The sequence below is a fragment of the Chrysochloris asiatica genome, unplaced genomic scaffold (assembly GCF_000296735.1).
Source record: "Chrysochloris asiatica unplaced genomic scaffold, ChrAsi1.0 scaffold00056, whole genome shotgun sequence".
NCBI lineage: Eukaryota > Metazoa > Chordata > Mammalia > Afrosoricida > Chrysochloridae > Chrysochloris > Chrysochloris asiatica.
In genome coordinates this window covers 11983420-12005816 of record NW_006408574.1, presented here as the reverse complement: position 1 = coordinate 12005816, position 22397 = coordinate 11983420, and the positions used below count along the sequence as shown (strand labels likewise).

At 43.2% G+C, this 22397-nt stretch overlaps 1 protein-coding gene across 1 annotated transcript in view; it reads right to left on the bottom strand.

The window, feature by feature from the left end:
* Nucleotides 1-8734: 8734 nt before the first annotated feature.
* The window catches only part of UHRF2 (ubiquitin-like with PHD and ring finger domains 2, E3 ubiquitin protein ligase), a 100932-nt gene continuing 87269 nt past the window's right edge, over nucleotides 8735-22397 (bottom strand). The window contains exons 10-16 of the mRNA XM_006863762.1: nucleotides 21279-21385; nucleotides 17932-18094; nucleotides 17162-17302; nucleotides 15669-15765; nucleotides 15193-15350; nucleotides 9868-9966; nucleotides 8735-8881 (exon numbers count right to left, since the gene is read on the bottom strand). Of these exons, the coding sequence (XP_006863824.1) occupies nucleotides 8735-8881; nucleotides 9868-9966; nucleotides 15193-15350; nucleotides 15669-15765; nucleotides 17162-17302; nucleotides 17932-18094; nucleotides 21279-21385 (912 nt within the window). The remainder of the gene's footprint in view (nucleotides 8882-9867; nucleotides 9967-15192; nucleotides 15351-15668; nucleotides 15766-17161; nucleotides 17303-17931; nucleotides 18095-21278; nucleotides 21386-22397) is intronic.

Genomic DNA, 22397 nt, shown 5'->3' with positions numbered 1-22397 from the left:
CCACACCAAAGGTGTGGGGGGAGGGAACATTATTCATGGGCCATAGAGCAGACACATATTAACATGGATGATGGGGTAGGCAACATACAAGAGAGAGGTTGGGATAGAGAAGATCCATGAGGGTATTGGGAAATGCAGGGAGGAGCAGGGCAAGAGTTGAAGTGAATAGAGGTGAATCTTGTTAACTGAAGGTACATGGAAGGGATTACAATCATTGTAATGAAGCAAACTATGATTTGTTGAATGTAAAACTGATGATCTGGTCTGTAAATCTTCACTCAATTCACAATTTAAATACTTAAAAAAAAATCAAATTATGAATAGGCAAATCTTATGCTCAAGACCTCTGTAGAGTGCTTAAAAGCGGATAGATTTGTCAGCTTGAGGACTAAGGTGCAAATGACTCAAGCCATGGTATTTTCAATAGCCTCATATGCATGTGGAAGTTGACAATGAATAAGGAAGACCAATGAAAGATTGATGTATATGAGTTACGGTGTTGGAGGAGAATATTAAAAGTACCCTGGACTGTCAGAAAAACAAACAAATCTGTGTTAGAAGTAGTACAGCCAGAATATTCCTTAGAAGCCTGGATGGCCAGACTTCGTCTCTCACACTTTGGACATATTCTTAGAAGGGACCAGTCCCTGGAAAAGGACATCATGCTTGGTGAAATGGAAGATGAGCATAAAAGAGGAAGACCCCCAATGTGATGGGATTGTCACAGTGGCAGCAGCAATGGGCTCAAAGGTACCATTGTGGGGATGCTGGAGGACTGGGTGGTGTTTTGTTCTGTTGTGCATACTATGAGCCAGAACCATCTTGAAGGTACCTAATAACAACAAAGAAAATTTATGAAGGTGTTATTAGTAGGGTTTCAGTTCACGCATGTGTGATTTCTTCCCAACAAAACAGGTTTTAGCATTTGTCTTCCATCGATGGATGGCTGTAGACAAGTTCTCTCAGCAATACACCTGTCTTTGTCTTGTTAGGGTGCCTTTAACAAAACAGAAGTTCACGCCAAACAGTGGCTTCAGTGAGGCTCTGCTGGGCCCATCCAATTCAATGCAGAGGTCAGCTCAGGTTATGTTGACTGAGTTTGGGCATAAAGGGGGTCATCTTGATAGACTTTTCACTCAAAGAACACAAGATGATCATAGGGGCTTTATTAGGAAGAAGTTTTAAGAAAACTGAAAACCACATTGGTGAAGAAAGACCAGGAAAGTTTTGCAAAGGAGTTTTATTTTCCATCAGGATAATGTACCTTGCTCATTCGGAGGGTAACAAGGGCAGTTAGTCCTATGAGAATTTCATTGGGAAATCTCACCCCATCCACCCTACTGCCCCTCCCCCCCCCAATCCAAAGATCATTTAAAAGGGACAGGATTTGAATTCTTTCAGGATGGCCAAACTGCCACTTTGACGAGGTATACATTGAGTAGTGGAATACTAGTGTGGCCCTATGGAATAATGTGCTGGACCACAAGGTCACTTGAATCGCCAAGGTCAGCAGTTCAAATTCACCACTGCTCCTCAGAACCCTTGTACAGGGTCACTATGGGTTGGAACCAACTCAATGGCACTCAACAACAACAAATTGAGGAGTTCATAATTCTTTGAGGGAAGGGTTATTATTCAATGTCATAGATTTCGTTCCAACTCAGTGACCCAGTAAGGGTTTCCCAACAGCGGCTGGTGGATTTGAACCACTGACTTTGTGGTTAGCAGTTCTACAGCACCACACCTGGGTTATGGTTAAGAGTTGTTGTTGTTGGTTTTGTCATTGAGTTGGCTACGACTCATAGCACCCTTTATAGGGCTTCAAAGTTGTGAATCTTTATGGGAACAGAGACCTCATCTTTCTCTTGTGGAGAGTCTGGTGGATCTGAATTGCTGATCATGTGGTTAGCAGCCCAATGTATAACCCACTAAGCCACTAGGGCTCCTCAGGGAAAGGGTTGTTATTGTTAAGTGTCATGGAGTCTGTTCTCTGTATTGGGTTTCCAAGGAGTGGCTGGTGGATTTGAACTACCAACTTTGCAGTTAGCAGTCTAGTGCTTACCCTACAGTACCACACCGGGATTCTCAGGAAAGGATTTTTTTTAAAGTGCCATCGAGTCAGTTCTGACTCTTAGTAACCATTTATTGGATTTCTCAGAAGCGGCTGGTGAGTTAGAACTGCTGACCTTGCAGTTCAAACTGACTTTGCAGTCTAGTGCTTATCCTATAGTGCCACACCACGGCTCCATATATATGGAAGGATTAGAGATGGAACCAACACCCTCAAGGTGTGTAGACCTTAATGATGGATAGGGCGAGAAACACCAGCTTCACATTTTAATATTTTACATCAGACTTTTAAAGATTTTCTAGCAGAATTTTTGACTTCTGCTATTTACGGGGTAGTTGGGGAGCTACTTTGGTGTTGGAAACTTACCAGCCCAAAAGCTCTCGGAAGTTTTATGATGGTCTCAGCAGACACCATCTAGGTGTCTAACTAACTCCGAAGTAGTTAAGCTTTTTAGCTCACCATCTTCCAGAGCACTGGGACAAAGGGCAGGTGTCTGTGTGGGACTGGTGGGCCACCTTACAACTGTCTCTGGACATCTGGCATAGAGTGAGTTAGAAGCTGCTTGTGGGAAGATGATACCCACATCAAATGTCCATAGATCCTGTCCTCTCCACCAGGGTCGCTTCCCATTTAGTAGGACTTGCCAGATATGAAAAACAAAAAAAGCCTTTATTTCCTCAAGGATTAAAATGCTATCAAAATTTTAAATTCTTGGCTGTGGTCAAGACAATTTCAGTAGTAAGTGATCTTATGGTGAGGAAATCGCTGGTTTCAGCTCAGTCTCTATCATTAGAGGATCTGAGCAAACAGATAAGTAGTGTCATCCCACCAGCCAGCTACTGCTTCCTAACAAATTACCTATGATACCAACATTGCTCATCTCCCAGTTTCTCTGGGTCTTAGCTCTCAAACGTCTCTCACAAGCTGCATTTAAGAGTGGCAGTCCTCGGCAGGCTTGAGGGAGGGACAACTAATTTCACGGCTTCTGTGGTATCGGTCGGGCAGGCCTGGAGACCTTGCTGGCTGTGGGGCAGACTTCAGTTCTTTGCCACCCAGATTTCTCCATAGGCAGCTCACAACAGGGCAGCCAGATTCTACGAGAGATCAAGTTGTTAAGTGCCGAGTCAGTTCTGACTCAGCAGCTGGTAAGCTTGAACCGCTGAATTTGCGGTTCAGACCGACTTTGCAGTTAGGCGCATTAACCCACACCACCACACCGGGGATGGGTGAGCAAGTGAGCACCCAAAATGGAAACCGTATCATTTTCGTAACCGACCGAATCTTGTTAGTTTCAGCCATTACTTTTGCGATATCCTAAATTGGAGTACTACAGCCTGGGAAACCCTGTACAGAGCCGCTGAGGCATAATCAACTCCACCACACATCACCACCACCACCACCAAATTGGAGTCCTGGTGCGGCGCTGCTGGTTAATGCGCCAGACTGCAAAGCCGTTTGAACTGCAAGGTCGGCGGTTCAAGTTCACCAGAAGTTCCTCGGAAACCCTATGCAGGGGTCGCTATGGGTCAGAATCGACTCCACGGCACTTTACATCACTAGGAGTCCAGGTGTGGCGCTGTAGGATAAGCAAGGTCAGTTTGAACCGGAAGCTCGGCAGTTCAAACTCATCAGCCGCTCCTCTGAATTGGCTCCAAGGCAGAGGATCACACCACCGTGGATAGACTTGGTAGGAGGTGGTGACCACTCGGGGCTAGAGTATTGACCAATTTATCAACACCTCGCCAATGACTTGGATATTCAAATAGGAAATCATTTAAAATGTGGAATTTACATCAAGACTATCAATAAAGTTCTAGTCCCCAAATTCATGAAAACACCAATTAACAAATTCTATTCTGTATCTGGAGTCCTGGTGCGGCGCTGTGGGTTACTACTGCGCCAGACTGTAAAGCCGTCTGAACTGCAAGGTCGGCGGTTCAAGCTCACCAGTCGCTCCTAGCAAACCCTGTATAGAGTAGCTATGGGTCGGATCCGACTCGACGGACTGTTCAGACGTTAGGACTCAGTGACCCTGTAGAGTTTACAAGGAGTGCTTATCCTACAGCGCCACACCAGGAGTCCATATCAACTGGTGCTGTCGCGTTGGTTCCAACTCATAGTGACCCTGTATAGGGTTTCTGAGGAGTCGCTGGTTAATTTGAACCACCAAACTTGCAGTTCAGTGTATTGACCCACAGCGCCACATCAGGTAGGCTGAGGAATTTAGTTAGAGGACAAGCTTCGTCATGCTGTGTTAACCATGGCCAAATCTCAGACATAACCATGTTTTCTCACTCATGCTGCACATCCACTGCAAGGTGGCTTGGGCTTTTTTGTTCTGTATGGTTCTCACTCTGAGTGAGACCAGAGATGGAAGAGGCCCCACCTGAACTACTGCTGGTCTCCTGGAAGGGGAAAATGTTATGGAGTCTTAAATGTGCACTTGAGAGTGAGAAACCCTCAGTGAATGGTATTTGGTCCGTGTTTCTTATCACCAAATAGTTCATGGATGCCTGTCTCCTACAGGAAGAGATGCCATCCTCTGCGATGGGTTTAAAATGTCATTAAAAAAAAAAAAAAAGATAATATTTGCTGGTGAGGATACAGGGTGATCAGAAAACTCTCATACACTGCTGGATGTAAATTTATGTAAACTAGCATGAATGACTCACGATATGTGTCTTCATTTTTCCTGAGTAAATAACTACAAGGGAAATGTTACGGTAAGTGCACATTTAATTTTATAAGAAATCGTCAAACTGTTTTCCAAAGATTTACACACAAAGATTCACAGTAGCTTTATTCATAATAGCAAAAACCTGAAAACAACCAAAATATCCATCAGCAGGTGGATGGATAAAGAAATTGTGGCAATTCCATATGGAACGGATTACTCAGCAATACATTCAACTTTGGGCAGTGGCCATTGTTTTAGCTGTTGCATGTTTTTTGAATAATCATGTGTAGTTCCAAGAATTTTAATCCCAAATTACTCCTCTTCCATAGCAGCTGGCTCTTGCTCTACCAATGCAATGCCATTCATACTTCAGGATACCTCGACAAGTCTTCATATTCTTTCCCTCATTGTTTTCATTGCAGTCATATGACCTGCTGTCCCTCTAGCTTGCTCTTGATTTCATATGTCCAGTGACTGCTGTTTCAACATTCTCTCCCCAACTTGTGTGTAGGCTCTTAGTAGTCCAAGTTAATAAATATCAATTCCTTTAGGAATTGTGAAGGTCTGGATGTGGCAAGCAAGGATGATTCTCTCCAAAGTAAGCTGGTGGTGAGTGGGCTGTTAGGCTCAATCCCCTAAAATTGGGTAGACTGTCGTGAACGCTCCTATCTTGATGGGTGTTCTAAAGAAGAGTGAGGAAAGGCGAGGCCTCTCATGGACAGAGGGTGAAATCACAGAAGAGCTCTTCCCGACTCTCCTAAATAGGGCATATGCTGAAACCCACAGCTTTTAAGTATACAGGTGGGGTACCTTTCTGTGAGTCAAACTATCAAAATAGGGGTCTGCTTAGATTGCCACCTTCCCAAAGTTCCCTAATATCCTTGAACCTACTAGCATGCACATATTTGCTTTAAGAACCACTGACTCAGAAATAAGTTCTCTAAGCAGAGGCTCTGCCTTTCCTAAGGAGAAGCATCCAACAATGCATGGTCTTTACTTTTACTGAGGAAGAAATCCTATGCACATTACAGTGACCGAGCATGTCAGCGTAACTAAAAGTGTGCCTCCTAAAGAGAATCCAGTGAAAAGCGCATCTGTCCCCACTCCGCCTAAGAGACACCAGGCACAGAACACACTGCCTGCAGAGAAGTTCTGCGGGGGAGAAAAAAAATCAAATCTGAAAGTGGGCCGTGCTTACTTCTAGCTACCAGTTCACAGAAAATAAAGAGAAACATGTTAAGCTAACACCACAGAGTCGTAATCAGTCTACACAAAACAACCTTATTTTATGCAAAGTGTGAAAATTAAAAGACAGGGAAAAAAAAGATGGTGGGGTATAGGATATGTACAGACCAAAAGCTCTTCAGAGGCATCAATCAATCACAATGTGAGGTCCTTATCTGAATCCTGATTCAAACTAACCAACTGAAAAAAAAATCACCACTTCTGACATTTGAGATAAAGGAGATTTGGACATTTACTAGGTATCGGATATAAAGAAATTGTTACATTTAAAGAAAACATGTGTGACAAACGGTGGTGTCCTGCTTTTTAAAAAATATCTTTTAGAGACACAAACTGAAATATTTATGGAAAAATTTTGAAATCTTAAAAACAAGCAACATAACACACGCTGAGCTTTGGCCCGTTCTTGACACCTGTAAACAGTTATGCTTGACTTCGTCTCTAAACCATGTGAGATGAGAGCAGTTGCGGCAATCCGTAGAATGGTGGGTGGGTATCAAGAGCTTGCTATTAAAAGTGGTTGAATTAAATCTGAATTATCATCCCCACCCTTCAGGCAGGGATGTGGCCAAAGGTGAACGGAATATAGTGCTCGATGAAGCAATTTAATGGTTTACCTCCAACCCAAGAAGGTCCTATTTAAATCTGATTCTTCAAAATAAAAGTGAATTCCAACATCTGCTACTAGCCTAAGGTGAAATGGCTGCCCAGGCAGCGGGCCAGAGATTTCCCAGAACTGGACGCAGAGTCAGCATGCAGGAGGAGCACTGAAATGAGTCTCCACTGGGTCTCTCTACTCTACTCAAAGGGAAGAGCAGCAAGCAGCTCAGAGTCAGCTACATCTGCCTACAGACATCAGCTTTCTGGGCCTCTGCTGTTCCTCTTTAAGATGGGATCATTTGGCTGCTATCCAAACCCAAACCCATGGCTTCCAAGTTGATTCTGTGGTGGTGGTGGTGTGCTGTGGAATCAGTTCCAACTCACAGCAACCCTGTGTAGTATTTCCGAGGCTGTAAATCTTTATGGGAACAGAAAGCCCCATCTTTCTCCCATGGAGCAGCTGGTAGTTTTGAACTGCTGACCTTGAAGTTAGCAGCCCGACTTGTAACCACTACGCTACACCCAAGCCCAGAGCTGTTAAGGTGGTTCTGACTCACAGTAACCTTGTTTAGTTTCCTAGACTGCCAGTCTTTACGGGAGCACACAGCCTCCTCTTTCTTCTGCACAGCAGCTAGTGGGTTTGAACTGCTGACCTTGTGGTTAGTAGGCCCAGCACTTAGCCTATAGCACCCCCAGGGCTCCTTAGGGTTGTCAGCAGTATTAAATGAACACTCCCACAAACAGACATGTGAGCGGCACGGCACACAGCCAACAGTCTATAAATGTTGCCTCTCACGGTATGAGTGGCTGAGTTCAGCGGCAGGAAGACTATTCATCACACTAAGACTTTTCTCGGATGAAAACATGGTGATCTCATTTTGAAGACCGTAACACCGTGTCTTAATAGTTTCAGCTCGGTGAAATAACAAGGCAGCACTGATGAGGGTTAAAATGGAACAAGAACTTAAAAGTTGTTTCAGGTAACAGAATAGTCACTCGGTTCTTATTTTGAAACAAACAAACAAAATCTCATTTAGAAAATGAAACAAACAAAAAAAGAAAAGAATTACAGCCAGGATGGAAATTTTCCTTAGCTAATGCTGAAGACTCATTCTCATTACCAAGATCAGAAGTAAAAACGCTATAAAATGTCTGTGTCCACCAAACTGTACAACGAACAGACATGGGAAATAACGAATTTCTAAAAACTCATGGTATACGCCAGAGAAATGTCAAACAAAACAAAAAAGGGACGAAGATGAGCTGTTTTTCTGGACATAAAATATTTATTCAGGTATACTCTGGGGAATATAGTGAATATCAAATGTAGGATCACAGTATGAAGCAATGCCAACCCTCTCGGAGGTCAGTACTATCCGCCCACCAGGCTCTGCAGATGTCAAGCCAGGGGGGAGGCTGGCTCTGTGGCCTCCCACGAGCACTGACAGCCAGAGAATCAGAACACCTCTTGTAAGTGCAAAACCACACACATCACACTAACGCAGCAACAACGCATCGTGTCCTCATCAGTCATTAGTAGTCAACTTGCATAAACCATGAGGAAAAAGCACAATGGAGCTCACCAAAGGCGCTAAGAGAACAGAGCGGTCCTTGCAAAATGCACAATGTACTGAAAGGAGAGATTTAAAAAAAAAAAAAAACAAAAAAAAAGACTACGCGCAACAGAGAAGCAGGCTGCGTTCATGCCAACTGTCATGCGCCATTTCCTTTTGTGTCATCAGATTCCACGAACCAGGCACAACTAATATCTGGGAGGCAGTGAGTAGCTAAAATTTCATTTGACTAATTATTCTATGATTTTTAAAAATCCCCACACACCTTTTCTGTCCTGAGGTAGTTGCAAAAGAAATCATAAGTTGGATATCAACGGGGGCTGAGGCCTGGACTTGTAGGCATTAGAACTAGTTGTTACTGGCAGGAACTACCTTTGATATTGAAGAGACAGTTGCTGAGAGACGGGCCTCTTACTACACCCACAAGATGATGGCTAGGTGGCAAAGAGGATCAGCTGCTTCAGAACGGGGGAAATGGGGCCACCGTCGCTTCCCCCTCCCCACCCACTGCAGATTCTCTTGAGTGTCCGGAACACCACCAGGAGCCACAATGCAGTCGTGGACAGATCACCGTCCTTTGCTATAGCCAGGGAAGAAAAGGTCAAGAAGAGTCTGAAGGTTCTCATTGGGAATCATGATGTAACTCTGGCCTAGGTCATGGCGGCAGGCGGGGCAGGAGAACACTTGGGCCTTAAAAGAGCGCTGCAAGCAATCCTAAGGCAAAAATAAAACACAACAAAACACCATTTCATCAGAGGGTGAAGCAGCAGAGAGATACTCAACAACATGAGCTTCTGGGAGGCAACTCAAGGGGTGACGGGTGAGAGGTGGTAAGGGCTGAGTTCACACTAGGAAACCCAGAGCTCTCCCAGCCGAGACCTCCTCTTACAGAATCAGCAGCTGGGAGTTTGAAACTGGCGACCTCCATACAGTTAGCAGCTAAGCACTTAACCACTGCTCTACCAGGGCTCCTTGTGATGGTATCCGAACCCACCCACTGCCATCCAATTGATTCTAACTCACAGTGACTGGAAGAACAGGTGTACTTGGAAGGCTTGTTTCCAGTTTTCAAAAGACAAAGAAGTCTACAAGTGTGGTCAGGGCACATACCCACCAAACAGGAGAGCCAGATCCCAGAGTCAGTTTGACAAAAACACAGATTTTCCTTTATTTCCCACTGATGATATAAAGTCAATTTATCTGGGCTTGCTGCCAGATAGACTGCTTTAGATTCTCTAAGTGCATGGAACCATTCTAATCTGAGCTCAAATGTATGAAACATATATGTACTCGAAAGTATAAAACCCCTCTGAACATGGGAGAACACTTCAACCTATAAATATTTGAATCACTGCTACTACTGAAATCAAACATGCACGGATCACCAAGATGTAACCAAATGCTAGCAAGGATTCATGATGATTCGGCTTTGTGGATGATAATGGAGACCCCAGGAACAGGTGGAATGTGATGGGGTCGCCTGGTTTTTCTGGTTCACAAGGGTTCTGCCGTTTACTGGGTGCAGCGTCACCACCTGTCCAGCACTCGTTTTAGCGGAACGCATTGGCGTTTTCCATTGCTGACAGAGGTTCCAGCTTTTGCAGGTTTTATCCTACTTCACGTGCTACGCTACACGTGGGTTTAGTAGCTAGTGAGCCTTCTGACACATCAAGGGTAAATGAGAAAGGAGGTCTACTTACTTTACAGACATTGTGGAGGCACTCTGTCGTCACAGGCTGGTAAACTAGCTCCTGGCAGCAGACACACATAAAAGATTGCTCCAACTTTTTTAGAAAATTCTAGAATGGGACCCAAGGGGAAGACAAAAAGGTTGCAATTCAAATATACTAGTAAAATGCTAAGTGATAAAAGGTCTGAAGTCACATTTAATCAGTTGTTGGTAAGCATCGTCACATTGGTTCTGACTCATAGTGACTCTGTATTATAGGATTTCCAAGAAGCAGCTCATGGGTTTGTGGTGAGCAGTCCAGTGGTTATAGTACAGTGCCACACCAGAACTCCATTTCATCAAGTAGTGACTGCAATTACCCAAGACAAGTAAACTTATGTAACACACTGAAGGGCTCCTATGTCCTAAAGTGTACACAATAGGTTCTAAATCTTAGGGTTGGGTCGGAAAGATCACAAAGTCAAAATATCTGGTGAAAGTCACCCTAATCTCATCTCACATTCTAATGGCAATGACTATTGTTCACTTAGCAAAAAATCATGGGCAGTCTCTTGTTTATTTCAAAACGGAAGACAGTATTCCGACTAAACGAACGTGCAAAGTTTAGTCAACCTTTCATTGTTACAACACTCGAATAATCTGGGGGGTGGGAGGCCAGGACACAGTTTGTTGTGTTTTAGGTGAAACTCACACAAGCAAATTGGTTTCCCACTCAACAATGTCTACACACTTTGTTCCATGACACTGGCTGCTATTCCCGTGAGGTGTCAGCACTCTTCCCATTCCCAGTGACCCTTCCTTGTACACTGATGTTAGAGCTTTAAGAGCGTCGTACAGTTTGAGGTTTCACATGTATATTAGGGTCTTTGATCCATTCCAAGTTAGATTTTTTTGGATGGTGTAAGGTATGGATCCTGTTCCTGTATCATTCTTCTGCAAATGGAAAGCCTGTTTTACTAGCATTATTTGTTAGGCTATCTTGTCCCCATTGAATGGCCTTTGTCCCTTTGTCGAAGATCAGCTGTCCAGCGCTGTAGGTACTGATGTCTCAATTCTGGTCCATTGGTCTATGTGTCTGCTGTTGTTCTAGTACCAAGCTGCATTAACTGCCGTGGCTGAATAGTAAGTTCTGAGACCAATTACTCAGATTTTCTTCAGTAGTGCTTTGTTTATCCAGAGTCTCTTTCCTTTCCATTGAAAGTTGGTGATTAGTTTTTCCCTTTCTATGAAAAGTGTTAGGATTTGGATCAGGATTGCATTTTATCTATTAAGTCTTTCAATGCATTGCATAATTATTTTAAAAGTTTTTTTTATATATATATGGAATCCTGGTGTGGTGCTGTGGGTTAATGTGCTAGACAGTTCAAGGTTACCAAACATTCCTTGGAAACCCTATACAGGATCACTATGAGTCAGAACCGACTGGACAGCACTTAATAACAACAACAACAAAAAATGCATATATAGCCCTAGGTACTAATATTTTGCATATCTAATACCTCAAAAACACATCATATTTATCTTCCTTTGATTATTTTCAGTTAATATGCCTCAACTCAAATCTCCGTATATTCCTGAAGGTCACCTTTACTCACAGAAATGATTTTCACAACAGCACTACCAACTGTATGTCACCCAGGCGAGCCTTTTAAACTAGGAGGTAAAGTGGTTTTATCCAAATAGTCAAAAGGATAACCCTCCATTCAGTTCTCTTATTTTCAGCAGCAAGGGAGCGTAACTTACGGAGTTTGTATGTGTGTGTGTGTGTATGTGCATTAACAGAAAAAGAATACTCAAGAATTTCGAGTACACAAAGAAATCTAAGATCTTATTTCAAAAGGAGTCTTGAAACATATGAATCTGAACTATGAAAGCCAAGTGAATGATAAGCAAAATATCATGTAACATATTAAAAGAATATACCATTTAAGGGAGAGATATGGGAGAAAAACCCCCAAACTTCTGTACCAGGAAGCTTTCTAACAAACGACTTGGTCAACAATGGGTATTTCCCAGGGAGCTCCAGGGCGCTGTAGCATCTTTATGTGTGCTCTACGTTACTGTTAAGCGCTGTCAAGTCAATTCCGACCCACAGAGACTCTATATACAGGGTTTCTGAGGAGCAAATGGTGGTGGGTTTGAACTACTGACCTCGAGGTTTTCAGTTCGGTGCTGATCCTACCAGGAGTCAGTCTGTGTGGTGTGTTGTTGTTGTTTAGTGCTGTTGAGTTGGTTACAACCCACAGCAACTCTGCATAGGGTTTCCAAGGAGTGGCTGGTGCGCTTGAACCGCCAACCTTGCAGTACAATGCATTAACCTACAGCGTCACTAGGAGTCCCATGTATAATGTGGTAGTGGAGTCGGTTCTGACCCACAATGGCCCTGCATATGGTTTCCAAGGCTATAAATCTTTAAGGGAGCAGAAAGCCTCATCTTTCTCCCACGGAATGGCTGGTAGTTTCGAGCTGCTGACCTTGAGGTCAGCAGCCTGACTCATAACCACTATGCTACCAGAGCTCCTTATGTGCTAGCTACTCCTCTGCATAGCGGTTACAGATGGGTGAAATTTCTGCTTTCCTGGAATTTATATTCCTACCGGAGCATAAACTAAAAACAAAACCCCACCAATTTTAGACTAAGAGAAAAAGAAGGGAAATTAAAGCAATAAAGAGGAGCTATTCCAGAAGCAGTCCTAAAGTGGGTGGGTGGTGCTCAATTACTAACAGAAAGGTTGACAAGTGGAACCCACTCACTGGTGCTGCAGAAGAAAGGCCTGGTGATCTGCTTCGGTTACGAAGAAGCAAGAAAACCCTGCGGAGGGAGCAGTTCTACTCTGTAACACCCGGATTCACCATGCAGGTGAATCAAGAAAACCCTGCGGAGGGAGCAGTTGTACCCTGTAACACCCGGATTCACCATGTAGGTGAATCAAGCAAACCCTGCGGTGGGAGCAGTTCTACTCTGTAACACCTGGATTCACCATGGGTGTGAATCAAGCAAACCCTGCGGAGGGAGCAGTTGTACCCTGTAACACCCGGATTCACCATGGGTGTGAATCAAAGGGGATGGGTTTGTTGGTTTTGATTGTTTATCTTAAAAGGGGTGGCTGGGAAAGGCCTCCCTGCAGAGAAGGCAGGGCTCTGAAGAGAAAGGGAAGGGCAGACTGAAAGAGAGTGTATGTGCGAAGGCCTAGGGCAGGGTCAAGGTGAGTGGGTTCATGCACTACCTGCAGCGCAGAGGCAGACAACACTGCAGCTCATGTAGGGACTCGGGAAGCAGTCTGGATCCCAGTGTGTGTATGTCTTAAAATATGTGCTCATTTAAAAGTCACCAATGGCAAACGCCTACCTGCATGTTTGGCTTGAAAAGTGTGTTTCTGGCTTATCGGGAGAGAAAGCACAGGAAACTTGTCCAGGTAGTGGTTGATGTTATTGGTGCCATAGAGTCAGTTCTGACTCACCGTGTGCGCACCAGAATGAAACCCTACCCAGTCCTGTGGAACTCCTCATAATTGGTATGTTGGAGCTCACTGCTTCTGCCACTGTGTCAATTCACCTCCTTGAAAGTCTTTCACTTTGCCAAGCATGATGTCTTTCCTTGTCTGGTCACCGCTGGCAGCAGACTCACAATGTCCGACACAGGCATGTAAGAGCCAGCGGCCAGCTGACACCACCCACAGGGACAAGGACACTTAACGTGCACGCAGGCAATGCTTTCTTGGACCTAAAAGGTTACTGCCCCCTGGCCAGACACTGCTGGAGGTCACCTGTGTCCACGCCAACCAGAGTGAAAGCAAGTGCTATACACCACACTTGCTCTACTGGAGTCTGGCCTGCCAGAGTCTGATTCTTGTCCTGCCTGGGGGGTGGGGGGTGGGGGATCTTGTAGCTAAAAAACAAATGACCACCTTTTACAGAGCTACCTCACTTTCCTTCTATCTTCTCCAATCATGTACAACTCACTGAACTGCGGATAACTCGATGTGCCACCTTTATGTGGTTGTTATGAAGTGCTATTGAGTCAGTTTTGACTCACAGCAACCCTGTACAGGGCTTCCAAGAGCAGCTGATGGGTTTGAACTGCTGACCTTGGGATTAGCAGTCTATTACTTATCCTACAGCGCCACACCAGTATTCAATTTATAGGCCAATGGGAATGGTGATGTCTCTATAAATCAAAAGGACATTTCATAACATTCACCCATTTCTAAAAATTTAAATACTGTATCAATAAGATTCTTCCCAAAGACGATTATGATATCTCTCAAACAAAAACCAACACTGTATGAGCTCACATGAGTCATGACCGAAAGGACTACAGCTATCCTTGGTCCCAGTTCACACACTAGAGGGGTTCTTGCTCACACACAGGAAGAAATCAAAGAGCCAGCATAGGGAAAGAAAAGTCACTGAGCAAAGGTAGAATTCTAAGAGAAGTTACACGTGCTCACTCGTATAGCTACTGAGCACAGAAAAGTAGTTGCGTTTCATACAACGATCATTAATAGCTGATAAAATAGAAAATTCGAATTTTAAATTTAATTAAATTTGAGTCACAATCAACAAGTGATCAAAGAACTGATACTTCATATATTTGGATTCTCCAACTTTTGGGATTTGAAAAGAAAGCTTTTGCAAAACACAGCTTAACACAAAATCCACACGAGTTAACTTTGTGCGATTCTTTCCATGTTAACATTTTATTATCATTCAAAACCAGGAAAAAAAAAATGTCAAAACCTACGATACTTAATCAGCCCTGGTTTAGTTTACCCTATGCATGGACCACTTAGACAAGAACTGCGAAGACGCAAGCTGTTAGGTAATTTTGAGCTACAGCAGAACCTGTGTATGACGGAAACCTGCTAGACAAAGAAAACACAAATTTCCACTACAACGAGTGGTAGAAAAATGTCCGGACTGTACCCTGTCAAAGGCAGGAAACTTGAGCCCCAGAAAAAGACAAAACCGTCGAGTTCTGCCTCTCACAGGTTTTACAGTATTTGCACTTCCCCTGTCTGACAACTTGCTGCCTTCGGACAAATTCCAATTTCTACTGGTTTTACTGGGTAACCAAAAACGTTCCTGACACATTTTAGATTCAGTCGGGTGTGTTCCACAACTGAAAACCTTTCCCCAGGATGACTTTCCCCACATAATTTAGCACTAGGCATTGGGAAGTCAAAAACAAACATGTGAAAAATCTAAAACCAATCTAAAAGGATGCAAGTATCGCCTGGAGTGGCTTTTGAAAGACGATGGGCTGGCTAGAAGGATTGCATTATGAGTGGCTTGTCAGTAGCAGGATGTTACTTCAAGAACAATCTTTACGTACTGGTCCTTCCACGAGCGACACCAACACTTCGTCCCACAGCTTCTGGTTGTGACGATCTTCTCGAATGAGGAGTTGCTGTTGAGGGCTCAGCTGGAAAGGTTCCACTGCGTCTGCTGAATCTGAGGCTTTGGCCACTTTGGAGGCACTTGGACAGTCATCTAGATTGAGGCACAGACAGAGCGGCCGACTTATAAGCGGCTCTCAGGAGAGCTAGGGAGGCGTTTGGTGACTACGCCAGCTGGTCTCGCTAGCAAGACCAGCTGCATAAAGCAGCACCCACCCACCCTGGAGTTCAGCCTCCTACATTTGCCACTGGTTTGGCTCAGACATTCTTAAAATACACATGACCCACCCCTTCCCCCCACCTCACTCTCCCCTTTCTCACAAAAGCCCACTTTCACGTTGCTTTTAATCTCTTAGGAGTCTCTCAATCAATTCTCTCCATTGGGACTTAGAGCCCTGGAGTCATGACCTACCATCTGGATTAGGCCTTTTTGCTGCCTCGCTGTTCTGCCTCTTGGACTGTCCTTTCGTCTTCTTCCCTTCCTTATCTGAGGGATAACCTGCTGGGTACTGATGGGGGAGAGGACAATGCAGAGGTAAGCTTCACAGTGGAGGAGGGGGTCTTAGCTGCTGATGAGAAATGTTAAAAAAGGGACAGAGTAGGAGCTGTTAATGTTTTCCCCAAAAGGAAAGACTTCTACATAAAGGAAACACATTTAAAGATCAAGGGCTTCACAGGATAGAAGACCACTAAAATTCCAAATGCAGTGGAAAACATGGAGCTTTGATGATGGGGTATTTCATTTTCTAACACAATGACCTTTCCAGGCCTAAGAGATCAAAGGGAGCTGTGAGGAGATGCGGCTCACAGAATCTGAGGAAGAGCTGGAGACTAGAACCTGGACCTGAAAGATCCAGAATTGTGGGGCCAAGCTAATAAAAAGGGGAGGGCCCACATTCTCCTCTCTCAGCATTAAGGGAGAAAGAAAGTACTGAGAAGACGGCAAAAGCACTGAATGGTTGAATTCATTAACAGCTCACGGCTGGCCAGACCTTAGGGAATAAAAGCCTACCTGCTATCCTGTTTACCAGTCTCATCCCTGTTATTAATTACCATCTACCTACCACAATGCTCTGCTCAACTGTGGAATCTGAAAACCGTTTGAAAATGGATTTAATCAAAGGTTTTTATTTATTTTTTTTAAAAAATGCTTCATTATAAAAAAGTGTTATTTAGCAAGCAGTGTGCTTCACAGAAACCATCAATTCTATGTGTTAAAACCACTTGCACATCAGGAAGGTGCACTTCACCTAGCCAGGTGGCCAGACACGTGCCCACAGTTCAGCCCCTCCACAGGCAGTGTGGCAGCCGCAGGGGAAGGACACAGCGGGCAGTCGTTATGGGCAGCAGAGTGAGGCAGATGGCCACGCTGTGAATCAGGGTCAGGGACAGTCTACAGTGGGTGGACAGTAACGGGTAGCAGCAGCCACTCCATCAACTACGCACACAAAACAACACATGAGTCAAGAGGCAAAAGAAGAGGGAAGACAAAGGTAGGGAAGCAGCTCTGAGGGGGAGAGAGAAAAAGGAGAAGGGAAGAAAGCCAGCGCCCTCCTTCCCCTCCCTCCCAGAGGTACATCTGTGCTGTCCAGGAGAAATGTTCCTTCAAGGTCTCTAAGCTGGAATTGACTTAAAGTGTGAGGAGGAAGGGTTAAACTCAAGTCAGTGGAAGGGAAAAGGTTTTACATTTACTTGTCAAGCACAGCGCGGGCCCTAAGGCAGTTTGATGCCCAGAATGTGCCCACCTCTTTTGTCTCTGTCAGCGCACACATACAAGGTAAGGGTCCCTTCCTCACTCCTGACACTCAGTTGCCATGAAAGTTACCCCAGTGTTTAGGTAAGCAGACAGCACAGAGGTATCAACCCCTATGAACAAACGAGTAGACTAGACAAACGTAATCTAACCTGTAAACGCAGACACAACCTCCTCGACCGCTCGATTCCTTCTGAGGTCCAAGGAGCAGGTTCCACATCATCTCTTCTTAAGAGGTAGCGCCACACCAGGAACCCATGGCTAGTTGAGATCTCCGGCCAGTATTTCACCACCTAAATCACAGGACGTCAGCACGACTTGGAGATTTCAGGTTTAGTCTTATTCCCCATGTCTCCACATTGGTGGGTTAAGTGCTAGAACAAAACAGCACTTCAAAAGATACTTGGGTTGCTCAAAGAGTAGTAAACCAAAGTAGTAAACACTGGATATTTACTACAGTGTTGCTTGGACCATATTTCTATTAAGATAGTTCCCATATAACTAAAGAAGCCTGTGAATTTGAAGCAGTAACAAAGTTATATTCATGAATAGAATTTTACAGACTGGCTAGATAATAATAGATGGTCCTGTTTGTTTGAAAACAAACGATGCAAACCTATGTACAATATTGTAACATGTTCTGCTTTGAAAATCAAGTAGAATCACATCATTCAGAGAGAATATAGAATACTATCTACACATGGCAATTATTGAAATGATTTTGTCATAGACAATCTGACTGTGTAAACATCTTGCCCCAAATACGGTTCAGCCCTTAGGAAGGTCATCTAAATCTAAAAAGAAAAGTACCGAAGTTCTGAGCCCCCTTTGTACACCTCTTACATTGCCTTCCCACCTGCCCCCCCAGGTCTTCCTGAGGCAGCCCTGGAGACACTGAGAAGCATCAGGCCCCATGAAGCACCTTATAAATGCCGTCGTAGCGGTTGCCTTCTTCAGGAGCATATTTGCTGATCTTCCTCCCTTTAAAACTGCGTATCACTCTGACGGGCTTACCAGCTCTCCAATTCCGAGACTCTGCTCCAATTTTATCATCCAACGGAGCATCGCAGTTTAGGGCCAATGCCCTAAAAAAAAGAAAACAAAGACTTCATACCAAGGAATCTTTCTCGCAGGATATAATCGAATCATTAGCTCAATCAAAAGGTGAATCATGCCTTACCTGAGAGTTAAGAGTTTATGATTCTTTCCATATTATTCCAGATAATAGGATTATGCTTTGCCCCACCAGCAGAGAAGACAAATCAGTTTTCTGATGTCACCCCCAAGCCAGGGGGTTGGTTCTCAGATAGCCTGTAGGGTTCTTCTGAAAGTAATAACATCTGTGCCACGTATAATAGAAAACAACTAGAAATACATGGAATTTGCTTTAAATAACGATTGTTGAGGGGAGGGAGGACGTTGGGAAACTAAAGCAAAGTGACTGTTTTAGTAAGTTATCTTTGAAGAGAGTGAGATAAATTGGCAGAAAAGCATTGAAAAAAAACCTAGAAAAATAATCCCAGACAACAAAGATTCCTTCAATTTTGGAAGATTATAAAGAGCAAGTTTAATATGAGGATATCCTTTAAAAGCCTCCCGCATAAGAGAAATGTAACTAAAAAACGAAGCCTCCAAGTTGCCTGTGCTTCATGGTGACAGTATGACAAAAAGGACTGTTGACAGCTGGGGATGACCCCACTCTACTGGTGACAGGACGGGACACTGAGCTGGCGGTAGGACTAACATGGTTCACACAACCTGCCTGCACACTCAGTTACTGGGAACCAATCAGCAAGCTTCTTGGGACTCTCTGAGACCTTTCTCGGGATACCAGTCCTACCAAAGAAACCAGGATCTGTTTATTTTCCCCCCTAAGACATCTACTTCCTAATTTATGTGAATAGAAAACATACTAAAGTGAAACAAAGCAAAACAACAACAACAAAAAACCAACCAAACAACAACAACAACAAAAAACCCCAACCAAACACCCTACCTAATAAAACCAGATTATGACACAAAACAACCTTTTCGGGGTCTGGTTCTTTTACGTTAGTTGAAGACAGAAAACAAAGACAGCCTATAAGACTACAATGAGCCCACTGAAAAGAAGTCTCTTGAACATAATCATATTTTTTTAAAGTAAATGAACATATGGCGTTATTTCGTTTTTCAAAACAACTTTTAAAAAAAACAGGTTGTAGTCAAGGAGTTAAGCTTGCAAAACTATCTTTTTACGATCTTTTTTTAACAAAAAGGAAGATGCATTAAAACCTAGGACATAGGAAAATACGTATCCATCTATCTAGTCTAGGGTAGCCTTGAGTCTTATTTATTGAGATACACACACTTGATCTTCTAGGCTAAGTACTTTCATGCTCACAGGCAGCGCCTCCACTAACTGACACTGGCCTCTCATTCTGAATGACTTCAGGTATGTGAAAGGAATCCAAGGGGAGAAACTAGGCAGGCCTCTATTCTGCCTGCAACTCAACCACTGGTTGCCTCAAATTTCTCTAATTAAGGGTAGCCTTCTCATCTTCAGTTTCTTAAAAAGTGGGAAACCTGGGAAGAACCAGAAATAGACTTCTTTCAGAAGCAAGAAGCAGAGGTCAAAACTACCTCTTAGCAAAAAAGAATGGGAGCATCCACTACCCAAGAAGAACAGGCTATGGGTCTGACCTGAGGGCCTGCACCTCAGCTTTCTAATTTCTAAGACACACAGGTACCTCTGCTCAAGGATCCTAACCCACAGGACACATGACAGCTGCCTGGATGGTAAAATCTCTCTGATATGTCAACCAGAAATGGTTTTATGTAGAGTATTTCCTTTTCGTTATCTTCCCTGTAACATCAAACATTTTCACTGTTTGTCAGTTGCCTAAAATGATAACATTTGGCAAATGGGACATTTTTTGATTATTCAAAAACTTCAGTCTACCACAGACATTACAAATGTGGGTTAGTTTGAAAGACGTTTCATTGAAGCAAAATAATCTATTATAACTAAAGGGAAAATACAATTTTCAGATTTGAGCGTTTGAAAAATCCCTTTTATAAATTCAGGATATGTTTTCACTGATAGAATCACATCAAAATATTTCTAACTCCTTTTAAGATCATTCTTCCAGGAGAGTTGGGTATTTTTCACTAGAAAAACATAGCAAGGAAATCACTCGTGCTTCAGGAATGTTTTCACCAGCAAATCTGACCTGTCTCCTCTGCTGGTTCAGTAAAATAATCCTACTGTCAGAAATAATATAGAAGACATGAAAACAGAGATTCTATGTAACCTGATAGGCAATCAAGCCATGAAAACATACCAAAATCATTTTTATATGTCACGCAGTAAGCAGAAATTAAGGGGACACTTCTTAAAACCGAATGATTTACACTTAAATGGATAACAGAAGATAAAAAAACTTCAACTTTAGTAAATGATCACAGAAGTATCAGCATGACAAGTTAAATGTGGTCATTGCTATCTGATGGTCTAGGTTATTTAATTTATTAATACTGCTTGCTATTAGCATGCATTATGAAATAAAACATTTCAAGGTTATGAAATGTTCTGTTCCCAGTAGAGATGTCATTATTTCTACAGGATGGAGGCCAGTACAAGGTGGTCCTTGTAAGGCCTTTAGGGTACTAGTCAGACAAGGACACACTGTGCTCTTATTCCCTTTATAACACTTAAAAGACATTTTGTTTAGTATAAATCCTAAAACACCTGCGTGCTGACTAGATCAAATGAGTTGATGTTTCTTTCACTTAGGCACATCATCCTATTGCATGTCAGCGAGTCTCCTCTGAAAAGAAGCCTGTCTCTTTAACAGTGACAGATCTGTGCTGAGTAGAATGGTACTTCCAATGTGAGCTGGGGTACAGCAGACAAGCCACCTTCTGCTCAATTTCACGTAAAAACAGACAAGGCTCCTTTTCTGTAGACGTGTCAGTGTGCTTTCAGTGCACTCTTCCTTTAGAAGGGTCTCAATGTTAAGTAAGACCAGGGATTAATCCATTTAAAAAACAATCATGTGAAGAAATAACTTGGGGTGCGTATATAAAAAGCAATCATGTGAAGAAATAACTTGGGATGCGTATATAAAAGTATGTTATCAGGCTACAGGATTTTTGCTTTAAATCCTTTGAAGACTCTCTCTCCCCTGTGGTTTAAGTTACATGATGTTCCTATCATCAGATTTTATGCGAAGTCCAAAGTCTTTATGAGTCCTCAGTTGATTTCCCAGCTCTAACAGCGGAGAGTACCTGTTCATGTTTGTCAGAGTCTGATCAGCCGATGGGGCACCAATCCTTTTGTTCCCAGCGAGGTTTTTACCACCGCTCCCAGTGTACGTGAATTCATCTCCCCGGTCCTGTAGGAGAAGGATTTCTGCATGAAGACATCTGCACAGTTCCAGTTTCAGAGTCTGAATATTGGCTTAGGACGCTATGTGTCTAGGTATCTACCTTTCCAGATCTACCTAGATAAAGTAGGTTTCATTAAATGCAATTGTGGGCTGTAAACTTGCAAGATCTGTCACTTGGTCCAAAGTTTCCACTTTGAAGTTATACTTTCCACCATCTCCAGATGTTGACCATTCTCACGTGTAGTTGAATAATCTACCTAATAATGGTACACAATAGGTCAGATGGGCTGAAAGTATCATAGTTCATTTCATTAAGTTATTCAAATACACGGGCCAATACTAGCTTGTAGATTTTTTAATGAACATTTTGTAACTGAATTCTCACCCACAGTCTACAGAATACCTGTATACTGCTAAATCTCAAATTCAGTGTGTTTTATAAAACAAGTTTACATAAAGATCTCTTACTAAATTTGTAAGCACTTGGTGAAGTTTCCTACATTTCCCATTCCGAGGGTTCATTTGTATCATATTCAAGTAGAATAATCAATCACCTATCATTAATATACTAGAAGACAGAAAATTCCCTGAGACTACTCTCTGAGATACTCTTTAAACCTATAACTAAGCCCATTCCCTGAGGTTGTCTTTTAGTGGAATAGCAGAGTGGCACTATAGGATAACCAGTCGATGACAAGGTCGGTGATTGAAACTCACCAGCTGCTCCTCAGAAACCCTATGCAGGACCACTGTAAGTCAGGACCAGCTTGACAGCGCTTAACAAGAGTACACAAAATAAAGGACACGAGGGGGCTTCAGACGGTTCATGGAAATAAAGGACACGAGGGGGCTTCAGACAGTTCATGGAAATAAAGGACACGAGGGGGCTTCAGACAGTTCATGGAAATAAAGGATACGAGGGGGCTTCAGACAGTTCATGGAAATAAAGGACACGAGGGGGCTTCAGACAGTTCATGGAAATAAAGGACACGAGGGGGCTTCAGACAGTTCATGGAAA